This window comes from Uloborus diversus, unplaced genomic scaffold (assembly GCF_026930045.1).
Source record: "Uloborus diversus isolate 005 unplaced genomic scaffold, Udiv.v.3.1 scaffold_251, whole genome shotgun sequence".
In the NCBI taxonomy this organism is placed as follows: Eukaryota; Metazoa; Arthropoda; class Arachnida; order Araneae; family Uloboridae; genus Uloborus; species Uloborus diversus.
The window spans coordinates 77,249-90,079 of NW_026558408.1; the positions used below are offsets into that span (position 1 = coordinate 77,249).

The following is a 12,831-nucleotide window of genomic DNA, read 5'->3' on the forward strand; positions in this document are numbered from 1 at the left end:
TGATTATGTCCTTTTATGGTAGAATGTATTAAAATACATCTGGAAGTTAGCAAAAAAAAAATCTTTACACCATTTGGAAATGTTGCTTCATACCAATAACTTTTAATGCCATTGTAGCGATCAACGAGTTTCCGACTCCGTTGCTTGCATTGCACCTATAAATCCCTTCGTCCAGCTTAGAAGCTTCTTCTATCAGTAAGGATCCATTTTGTGCAAGTTTAATGTTTTCTCCCAGAATTATATTGGCGAAAATAGTATCTTCATTTTCTATGATAGAAAAAAAAATATATAAGAAAAGTGCTGAGCAAAAGGAAGGCATAATTTTCAACTCAGTCATTTCAAGAATAAAACAAAAGTAACATATAAAGTACTATAATTGTTTAAATTTCCAAAGCCCAGACCAATCTAAATATAATTATATACAATAAGTATTTAGAAAAGCACATTTCTTTACTTTTCTGCATTAGTATTTAACTGAATACATTCAAAAATTCCTCAAAATGAAGATGAAATATTTACTCTGTTTCAGCGTATGCAGGGGTGAGCTCGAGAAGGGGGAGAGGGGTCCGTTGAGCACCTTGTGCAATATAGAAATTTTCAGGGATGTTAATTTCAGAGTGTTTTGGATCGCGTTTGAAAGGGGGTATTCTAAAGCATTTGAGGGGGTGCATCATCGCTATTAAGGGGGTGGGGGAATGGGCACCCCAGGCGTATGTAACTTAAATTCATGATTTTCTACTAGGATTAATGCTTACGAACTTTCTTTTTGGACTATGTGAAGTTTGCTATGAATAGTGACGTAAGCGTAACCAAAAGAGGCAGGGTAGGGCATTTACTTCTTCCTTGATTACAGCATGAATTAAAAATATGATTAGATAACGAATTATGATGAAACATGTACTGGCAACTATTTTTAAAAAATGAGATCAGATGTATAAAAATGTACATAATAACTTAAAACTATAATTTGTTCTGAACACGTTTTTGAGTTATTACAAATTTTATATCAATAAATTCAATGAGAGAATTTTACTTGAAAATGTCCACTTAACAACAGCGTCAGGTTTCCCAGAGGCATGGCATGGAATTGAAACTTTATCCCCATTTAAAATATCTTTATCTGTGGGTTTTTGGATCCAAATGGGAGGCACTGTAAATACATTATAAGCATAGTAAGTGATATAAAATGCTTGAATTTTCATCTTAATATACCTGATTAATTAAAGAGTAAAAATAGAACTAGGTTTTATTTTATACTTTAGAAAATTTTCAAAGAAATGTTTGCGTTCAATGAACTTCATCTAAGATTACAGGGTAAGAAGTCAAAGTGGAAACTGCAAAAAGTTGCTTGATATAATTTTGTTATCTGATTTCAAAATCCAGAAAATTTACATTGCAATTCCCCTCAAAAATAGTATACATTTAAAAAATGCTGATTTTATTGCTTTTAGAAAATATCGGCATAAAAGTATGAAAAGAAATCCTAAAAATTTCAATAGATTTTTTTCAAAGAGTATAGAAGAAAAAATTTTGTTTTTATCCATCTTTTTTTTTCTTGCACCTTCATTTGGAACCCCATCTCTCCCGAATGGTTAATAGTTTTCCAGATCATTAATAAAGTTTAATGTGACATATATATTTTTTATAAATTCAACCGAAAATTGAATTCAATAAACTTCGTTTAAACAATGATTATTTAATTTCTGCTTCATTACCGCTGCTTAGACCGTGTCCTACAAGCATAATTTCTCGCTAAAATTTAAAAGTTTAACTGAACAACTTCCTTAATAAAATGTGTAAAACACCCCATATAAAGCGTAAATAATGTAACTCAAAAGATTTGTCATATAAACGCAAAAGAATTGTCTCTATAGGGCCAAAAATTTCAGCTCTTCTTATTATTAACGAAAGAACACGGTTCTACTACAAAAATCAGCATTTTAGGAATTGAAGAAAGAATGAATTTTATGAACACAGCCAAAATTTCAAACAATATGTACTATTTAATACTTCTTTTTCATATTTTATCTCGATTTGAATTACTTTTCAAGATAATTTGTTTAGAGAGATCATAACTTAATTGTACTATACTCAGTTTAAATTCACATAAAACAACTTTTTTAGAGCAGATAATGTTTTTGAGTAATACTTACTTAAAACTGTCAAAGACGTAGTAAAACTATCACTCATAAAATCAGATTTAACCATGCAAGTATAATTTCCTGAATCTTCTTCTTCTAGTGGCTCAATTAGAATCATTGAGGAGTCCGTATAGGATCTTATCTGCACATTTGGTGAGGTATTTAGTCGTTGTCCATTTTTTAACCACTCGAACTTTAGGCCTTTTCCCGTAGTGGTAGAACATAGTGTACTTGCCCGTGTTCCTACGGTAAGCGAAGGCGGAAAACTAAAAGGTTGAATTTTCCACGTTTCTGTAAAACAAAAGTGTTTATATAATCTTTGGAGAAAAAATTACAATTGCCGCCATTTAAATAGTTCATTGATTAAAAATTAAAATGCCTAGGGGGATAAAAACATGTACAGTGGACTCTCTCTATTCTGAACACTCATAGGACCGACCAAAAGTGTTCAAAATATTGGGGTGTTCATTATATTAGGAGAATACATGCCTATGGATTCTATTGCGTTAATGACTATGTTCAGCACTTTGGCAAGTTTTTTTGAGATAGAGGTGCTGAATTTTGGAGTGATATTAATTTAAATTAAACTAAATTTTTCCAATTAAATTAAGTAGAACCTAAACTCTTGCATTTCTTTATTTCTTATATAATTTAAAAAGTTTTACGTAACATTCAACTATAGAATATTTCAATACAGTTATCGGTACAGTACCTGTGAAAAAAAAAGTAATTTTAACTTGCTTTTGCATTGTGTATTCTCGTGTAAGATACACATTATCATCCAAATGTTTAAGTGAAAAGTTTTCCAGGTGATTCTCATGCGTATGTTGCTTGTAAGTAATCGTAATTTAAAGACTTCTTAATATTCTTCAATCATTGTGGTTAAGTTGTGAAGGTATTTTAATTTTTCCAAGTTGATTCGTAGGAACTCCCAAGTACTGATAGTGAACACAGTATATAGACAGGTAATAAAAGAAGGGGGTAAAAACTAGCGTTTATATTACTGAGGTGTTCATATTATAAGGTGTTCAGAGTACAGAGAGGTCAGCCTATGTTAAGCTCATGGAGTTTCGCCGGGACTATCAAATTGTGTTCAGCATATTGGGGTGTTCACATTAAGGAGTGTTCAGACAGAGAGAGAGTTCACTGTATACCATTCAAATAATGTCAATGATGAATTAAAAACGCTAAATGTGAGCATCATCTAGATTTTTTCTACTAATGCTCCAATATCTAAGAAAGAAGCTAAGTAGAAGATCGCGAAACAGTTAAAGGAACTTATTTTGGGGTTGAAAGTACCTCTGTGATAAATGCTTAAATAATGGATTTATTACATCACAAAAATAATTGATGTTCTCCACAACTTTAAAACCCTTTTTTTTCTCTCAACATTTTCAGAAATTGGGTTAAAATTATGTTTATTATCTTTTCCATTATGCAACTTTATTCAATATTGATTTTAGAGGAAGTTTCTGTATTTACTCTTTTAAGTCTCTTTTCTGGTTATGGAGGATAAAGTAATATTATGGTAAAATATTTAATGTTTTTATGGTGATTATAAAGCTTCTACTGGAAAAAAGCTAAAGTCTTCAAAAAAAAAAAAAAAAAAAAAAACCATTTTAAACCCTATCAGTGTGTGTATATTAAGTTTTAGTTTAATCTTTCTTCAAAGTATTCAAAGATTGAATTCGCATTCCTTTGCAATTCTAAATTAGCAATTTAGAAAATTTTTCGTTTAAACCTTGCTACAAATAAAAATGTTTATTCATTACAAAATTGACTAATTATAGGGTTTTCTTTTGAAAATAAAACGCAGAGAAAAACCAATGTACTTTAGTTATTCAAAAGAACACGCCACTTTCTGTACGTATGTACTGTACGTATGCACGTACGTATGAATAAAAAATGCGGGAGAACTCGAATGGTGAAGCAAAGGAAAAAGGTTAAAAGTGCATTTAGGATCCAAAAAGTTTAAAAAGTGAAAACGTGTTTAGAATGCTAAACTTAAGCGAATTCTTGATGTGCAGTGGCTCCTAAAAGTGTTCGTACACCTATTCCTTTCAATGAAATAGGCTCCTAACCATTGGTTAAAATTAATGATTCGGAATAGGTATTTAATTATAAGATCTATGATCTATTTTTAATAAAACTACATGAAAAATTTTAATAACATATTAAAACATAATTTTTTAAAAATCAATAACCAAAACGTGCCGGAAATTTTATCTCATAAAAATCTTCGTACACTTCAAAAAATGTCCATATATTATTGAATAATCTAACTTTTTATTACGCTATTGTTTAGTAGAATATCATTCATCATTCACAACAACATTTAAACGTCTGAGAATAGATTTCTTTTTTTTTTTTTTTTGGTGCAATTTCTTAGTAAGTGTTCAACTACACTTCGAGTCTTACTGTTTCTTGGTTTCTTTTCGTTTCAATGCCGTATTTTCGCAACCTAGCCTCCAGATATCTCTAAATATAGTACATTAATTTTAAATCTAGCGACTGAAGAGATATTTCTAAACTTAAGGATAATTTTTGGGGCACCAGACGCAAACGTTGAAAACCGTGTGCTTCTTATCGTTATCTTGATAAAAAAAAAACAAAGTTGCTTCCGATTACCAAATTTTGGGTTAATAGTTTAAAATTATCTCTTAAAATATTTAAATGAACAGCGTAATTCATTATTTCATCAAAAATTGCAAACTGCCAAGTCCTGATACTGATTTGCACCTTCAAACAACAACACCTTCACCGTCCTGATAAACTGATCCAACTAAGTTCTTAAGATTAAATTCCTCATTTCTTCTTCTATTTACCATTATACAATAATTTAACCAAAAATGTGTAATTTATTTTTGTGTGTAAGTAAGACGCTGTTCTAAAACGTTTTGAGCTTATTTATAATTGATTTTACGACGGAAAGCGTAAGCTTTCTGCTTTACGCACGAACAAGAAAATTTCTGCTGGAGGAGGTCCCATTTAATCCAGCTAATCAGAGAACTTGGAGAGCAATTTTAGGTGAAAATTAAGCGCAAAATGTTTCATTAAATTCTGCGCAAACTTTTACAGCACTCAAATGTGTATTTTTCATAATTTTTTTAATTGTAAATCTCCGATCACGCTTTGTTAACTTTGCCGGTTGACCTTTTCTCACTTTGTTTTCGATCTGATTATTTTGTTTAAAACATTTTATCAAGCACTTCACAATAGAATGGTATAAATTAACTAATTAAGAGACATTTCAAACCAATTTACCCGCTACTGTGAGGAAAGGAAATCAAAGTTCGAAGGGTGTTTGTAGTTTTTTACGAATCACAGCCATTTAAAAATAATAAGCAGAATATTAGGGAATAAATAAACAAAAAGTTAAAGCTTAATGACTTTGCAGTATCAGCACAATGCAAAAATACTAAAAAAAACGACGCGTGATAATTTTAATAATAAATTCGCACGAAAGTATTTCCGTGTACGATAACTCTGTCTGTTTCTGTCGATAATTTTGTTTGTTTCTTCGTTTTTTGACAAATTTCAGAAATAAAATCGGGCAATGTTTTGAAAAAAAAAAACTACTGAGTTTTATTTAGAATGATATAAGAATGATATGGAAAAAAATAGACTTCATATTCGAATTCAGTTTAGCGTTATTTTGGTTTTACTACAAAATTTCACGGTGTACGAACACTTTTGGGAGCCACTGTCTGCATTTTTTCCTGCTTTACTGCTCTTAACAGTTTGGGATACAAAATATAAAAAACGAATAAGTAACTTCCAATTCAAAGACGCTTTGTCTAAACTATCAAAAACCAATGCAATTGTTTTGTCATTTTTTGACTGTTCAGAGAGAGAAATGAGAATATTTTTATCATTTAACATTAAGAATATTATTACAGCTTTTTTAAATCACTTCTTTCGATGTAAATAATGTTGATATAAGAGGCGTATTATAAGTTAGGTAAGGTATTTAGGATTTCAGGATAAATTTTTATTCGTAACATTATAAAGAAAAAGTAAAATATTTACACTTACCATAATCCCCATGGACGCTCAGGATGAGTTCTAGGATGATTGTAAGTATCAGCATTGTTTTTTAATTATCAACACACGGACTCTGAAAATGGTACCAGTAGTTTACTCGAAGCTTCAGCTACTCAAATAGAACACTTAGATGTCCAAATCTAAAAGCTCAATGGCAAATCCAGATTTACTTCAGTCTCTGGAAGAACTAAAATGGCAAGTATTATGATGGATATAAAAATCAAGTTCAACCCTAGTGCGCCACGTATCGGTTAAATGCGAAACTAATAAGCAAGTTCTAATGTAAGTTTTTATTCTTCAAAAATAAAACTTAAAAACTTGTCACACATGTTCCGAATTTGCATAGGTAAGTAGTTTTGTTTTTTATGTATATTTTTTTAATTCATCCAATGGAAGCCCGAGTATACGTTTTTTTAAAAAATCAAAGTATTATATAAATCAGTCACAATATGTTGAATCAAATTAAATTAGCACTAGTAAGAACTTCAAAGTTTTATTATATTTCCAGGTTTTGATCCGAATATAAAAGTTTGTTTTCGCCGTATTAGTAAACATTATTATTCGTGGAAAAAATATTTTTACTAAGAAAGTTGAACAAAAAATCTAAATCTATTTTTTTTCTTCCAAAAATACCGCAGCTCAAGAATATGTTACATTATGTATAATGTATTATAACTATTGATATTAACGTTGATAGTTTGGCTTTATAGATCAATACAGCATTGAATTAACTTTCATTTTTAGTTTCATTCATCATGTTTCACAATAAGAAAGTGAATATTTTAAAAACATAGTAATTAAAAAAACAGTGGGCAACATTTTTGAATCCGAAAACCAATTATAGACAGATGGCTGTTCGTGATCTTTATTATCTGAATAAACACACACACAGACACACGCATGAGTATATTTCGTTTTCCTACCAAAAAAAAAGAAAAAAAAAGAACAATGTCCCGAAAAACATTGCAAAAATAATTCAGAGAAGACTAGTTAATGTGTTTAGGAACTGTGTGGTTACGCGCAATTTCAGCTTGCTCCAGTAGTCAACATTAATTTACTTACATTACGATGACTTACAGATACTATCAAAAAATGTATTGAAAAATCAATTTTTCTACAGCAAAATATTTTTGTTTCTTGCACTAGTTGTGACAAAAACAAGTATTATTTATGCACGTTATGTAATTCAAGTGTTTTACTTTAATAATTACCAACGTTCGGATGAATACGTTATAAAGCACGTTCTACCTTAAACAGTTTCAAAATTTGTTTTTTTTTTTTTTTTTTCGCAATAGAATTCTTAAGAAAACATAAATATGAAAAAAAAAGGAAAAGGAAAACAAAAATGTTTTATTCTCTTATTATACAGTTGAAAATAATGCGCAAAGGTGAAAAAAATGGCGAAGCGCATTTAAATAACAACAAAATACACAGCGTAATGTTTAAAAAAAAGCAGCATTAAGTATTTTAAGATTATTTATTCAAAATTAATAATGGTTTCTCTATAAAACTATCGAAAATGCAAGAAACTAGATTATTAACACACTCAAATGTTTTGCATGAAAGTTATTTGAATAGTTGGTATTTTGTATGAAAAAAAAATCAACCCAAGCAAAATGAACCACTCAATTCAAACAAACTTCACAAATCTCAGTTTCTTAATTTTTTTCAGCGTAATACGCAAGCTAGCGTTTAGATTTTCGCTTGAAAAACACATATAATATACAAGTGGAAACAATTAGATAATGCGCTAATCAAACAATTTTAATATGTTATAATTAACAGACTACAACGTATTTTGTATTGCTGCTGTTATACTAAAAGAGTGTCGCTTGTTACTACAGCATCATGTCGATTCAGATTTTTGGGTTATTTTTCAGTTTCTTACATATCGTTGACCAGACAAATTAAACTCCTCATCACACCCTAAAACTTCTAAATTGTGTGATGGATTTAGGACATTGTAAAACATTTTTTTCCTGAAAATAAATGAGTTAAAAAAAAATCATTAAATAAACGTTAAACGCTTAAAAAGTGAAAACTTCTTAAGCGTGCAACTTACATGATTTTTCATCTCTGTTTAATATCACTTACATAGTTCTTCAAAACTATTATTAGCTGAAAACAGATATATACTAAAAAAAAAGAACTGAAAATTATTAGCTCCTTAATACGCAGCTTTATGGAAAAATCATTAAATGTAAGACTCATAAATCCACAGAGATACATTAATTTAAAGAAATATGTAGAATAAAAATGTTTACTAGAAAATCATCTACTTTTACAATTAGCACACCATTTTCGAAATTGCAAATTAAATTTTTCAGTTTTATGGCCGTCTTTATGTTATGACAAGGGGGAAAACACCAACTCTTATTCACACCTATTTATTGCGTTCTTGCTGTGGTTCGCAAGTTTACGACTCAATGAATGTAGCTCTGGAAACATCCTTCACGTTTTGTCTTATCCTCGTCTGTTTTCTGATGACACGCTTGTATGAATCGTTTTTTCAATTGGAATCATGTTTTATGGATTTTAATTTTAATACTAGCGCACTGTGCCCCTTGAAAGGGTGTTTTTATGCCATTCACTTTTTACACCCTCGTATTTTTCATTATACCAAACAGCCATCTTCGGTGGCTGACGTGCCAGACGCTGAGGATATTAGTACAAAAGTTGCATTAGGCCCATGCAAAATGTTCACACATTTTTATAATACAAGTGACTTCAATACTCTATCGAAAAGTTCTCATTGGTGAACCACACCATGTACCAGGATAAAGACAATAGTTTCTAACTAACATAAACAACTACGCTGAGAACATTTATCTTCACACATTTAATTTGTGCTAGGAACAAAATCTCAGAAGTTTTTTGAGTATTTCAATCTGCATTAACTTAGTACGTGACACTTTATAAGTATTATTTTCGTAGTTTAGTATTTAATGCTGAAAAGAAACGCGAAAACAAAATAGTGAATTAATTAATCATCTGCGAGGAAGAAAAAAAAACTAATGAGAGTGAAAAAATCATATTGCGCTAATGACGAAATTTCAAAGTATGTGCCAAAACAGGTATTTTTTCTGTTGACTTACAAGTTAGGAATAAATTTCATATATTGCAGAAAAATAAGCTTTTATTCGATTAGTATATTAAACTTTCTTTTTTATCTAAACTATCATGGTTTAGATTGAGTCTTACGTATCCTCCAAATTCTCCAAATCCGGTAGCACTTATCTCGATGTCGTACTCACATCAGTTGCTCTCGAGAAGATGCTGCAAGACACTCGCACACAGGAAAAAAAATTTTGAACTAAAAGTAAAAAAAAAAACAAAAACAAAATAATGTGTTAAACTTTGCACCCAAGTGAAATTTATTCTATTTGGAACAAATCTAGAAACTTTTCAAGAAAAAAATCAGCCTTTCCTCATATTTTATTGGGAAGTACCCAACGGGCTTAACTTAAGTAATCGTAAGGTAAAAAATAATAAACAATTTCACATGAGTTAGTAAACTAATTGTTCTGTACATGAAACGTTTTTCATGTCGCTATGTATTGGGATAAAAGTTTACTCTATTCAAATATCTTGAAAACTCTTTTCTTCATTTTTTTTCAGTTCATTTCCCTTTTTACTTAGATATCAAAAACATACTTAATTAGAATTCAAAAAAATATAGTACATCCTTTCAGAGCGGACGAAACGATTTCATTCATAAAAAGTAGAAAAACTTTTTACTGTATGTTTCTGACCATAATTATTAAAAACAAAGCATTTAAATGAACTTCAGAATAAGAGTAATAGCAGATAAAGCCACCAAATATAATTGCTAGTTTTTCGTACAATATAGCGTAATTAAAACGTCACAGATATAATTCAAATCGAGAGTCAAATGTGTACCAATAATAACTGCCTTGAACATGGTTCAGTATAACATTGTTAGAAGGTGGGACGTAGAAAACACAAACAGTGATTATTTTGTCCTTCGATGCTGCTGGAATAGAAAATGCATGTAAATTTTTCCTTCGCTTGTAAGACGTTTTACTATTCAGAAAAAACTTTTAGCATACTGAAATAAAATCAAATTGCATTTCTATTGTAAACATCGTCAGTACTAGATGTTTCTTATCTGAGTTTTTCCAACAGGAAAAAATAAAGCAAAACTTACCCTAATGACAGTGGGGCAGCGAGGGGCGGGGGGGGGGGGTCGTTTGGGGTGAAAATACCCCCCAAAGCCATTGGTTTTAACATAAATGTAAATTCTAATATAATAGTTTATGCATATGGAAGGGCTGTTTTGCTCAAAAAAATCCCTTCAGAAGGTATTTTTCATCGAAAACCCCTCCAGAAGCTATTTCTGGCTGCTCTAGTGCCTAGTGACATTCATCAACTACGATACATTCTAATTTCAGCAGCTGTGTTTCTTTAAAATAAAAATGTATTATGAAAAGATTCATGATAAAATCCTTGTCATTATAGAAGTGCAAACTGATCCCACAAGAAAAATTGCCTGATATATGTAAACAGATTGAAAATTCGGAATCAGCACGACGACTTTACGCACAATTCCGTATTTTTTCCTCAGAAAGCAGACAGAAAGTTTAAAATAGCAAGCTAATGTAATTAATCCATAAAAATCAATTGAATAACTTCTAATGATGATTGAAATGGTACGAATGAATTTTCTAACGCCGAAGACGTTTTCCACACCCTTTCACCACAGTCTTCAGAGAAAATTTTAAAACCACTTCAAAATAATGAATGCATATTTAACACTATATGAATAGTTGACGATCCCTTTAAAAATGGTACATAAAAGCATTATGTTGGGGTATGTGTCATAAAAGTAAGTTCTTAAAAAAAAGCAAAAAGAAAGAAATTGATTTGATGAGCGAAAACATTAGTCATGATTTGAAAAGTCACAAATGATAAGAAACAACTAATGCAAAACAGTTTTGAAAAGAAATTAAGCACAAAGTTTTAGTGTTGAAAACGTTTTATATTTATTATGCACTTGCATTGTAATAGATGTGGGACAATCATGAACAACTAGATTCTTTCTCACCAATCACGTGCAAACTTGCAGCTTTTTCTAATGGTGTTCCAACTTCATTTGAAATTCGGCATTGATAAATTCCTTCATCTGATTTAGAAATTCCATTAATATTTAGAGATCCGTTTGAAAGATGTTGTATGCGATCTGTGCTAGAAGCATCGGCAGGTAAAATGTGAAATTTACCGTCAATATCTGAAAAGAATATATAGAAGTTGCTATGAATAAAAAAACTAGCAAAAGTCAATATACATTTAGATGTACAACGCAGCCCATTACCACAGCTCTATAAGAATTATCAATACTAAGAACATATGAGGCAGTGAGAAGCAAAGAGATGTAAGTGGCAAAATTAAAAATTTGGAGATAACCAGTACACATGGTAGGTGAACCTCTCCTCTGTCTTGGGGCAAGAGATGGTACTAGTAGCCCTGGTAGTTGTTGCTATACAGCATGATTTAGAAAAGAAAATCAATGAAATCCTACCTCGGATGTTATCTTTAAACGCGTTTTACTCAAAACTTGAAAATGTCCACTTACATCCCTTTGCTTCTCACTGCCTTATATGCTTTCGTCAACTATAATTTGCATGAAGTGACAAAATGAAAAACTAGAAGTTACTAAACCTTCTACTACACTGCCGTGGACAGGTAAAGAGCAGTAATGGCAATTTTTTTCTTTTCCTCTTTTTTTCCATCTATTATATCTTTACTGTACGAGCTTGCTTATTTGGTTTCTGTTAAAAAAAGCGCGAAAAAAAAAAGTTTATTTCAACATTTTCCTATTGTTAGTACGGAATGCAAAATGCGATTCTTCAAAGGTCTCGAAAACCCATATCCGCAGATACTGCTTTTTACCTGTCCACAGCAGTCCACTCCACAAATTTCAATTTTGATCGAATCATATTTTGAATCTTATTTATGTGTTAAAATACTACTCGAACTACCATTTCTTTCCTTTCAGTCAATGAAGAAAATGATTACTTGTAAGTGCGAGTTTAAAATATTATCTCTGAACATAGATTCAAGTTTTACCAACTTGCAAAGTAATTTCAAGCTTATGAATATATTATGTGAGTAGAAGTGTCATCTTTGGTGAATTTGTCATGAAAATTCCATATTTTATTGCATATCGGTTCACTAAAATATTATTTTAATCACTATAAGCAGGACATCGATTGCATGTCCCAATTAAAACAATAGTTTTCGGATAGTTTTTACGTCTCGTTTTAGAAAGCCTGTTTTAAATGTAATATAAGAGAGACTCAAAAGGAATTGTGGATGTTCTGTTCACAAACGACTTTTAAATACAAAATAGAGACAAAAATGCAAAAAGAAAAATTTGCTCCCATTTACTATGCGGATAAGCATTAGAGTTTAAAAATAAAATTGATTTAGCTCTTGTATTTATGTTTCAGAAAAATGAGTAACGAATTCCTAGACACAAACAGCGATTTTGAAAACTATTTATATACTATTTATCGTCATCTAGCTAATTAAAGATGAATATTTAATTTTTAGGAGTGGAACATGTGAAACGCTTAGATGCAAATGGGTGAAAGGTACGTCAAAATAAAATATGGGAGATAACGTG

At 30.6% G+C, this 12,831-nt stretch overlaps 1 protein-coding gene across 1 annotated transcript in view; it reads right to left on the reverse strand.

Moving 5' to 3' along the window:
* The window catches only part of LOC129233204 (hemicentin-1-like), a 62,357-nt gene that overhangs the window by 18,442 nt on the left and 31,084 nt on the right, over positions 1-12,831 (reverse strand). The window contains exons 15-18 of the mRNA XM_054867266.1: positions 11,251-11,433; positions 2,154-2,432; positions 1,034-1,150; positions 94-267 (exon numbers count right to left, since the gene is read on the reverse strand). Coding sequence (XP_054723241.1) covers positions 94-267; positions 1,034-1,150; positions 2,154-2,432; positions 11,251-11,433 — 753 coding nt within the window. The remainder of the gene's footprint in view (positions 1-93; positions 268-1,033; positions 1,151-2,153; positions 2,433-11,250; positions 11,434-12,831) is intronic.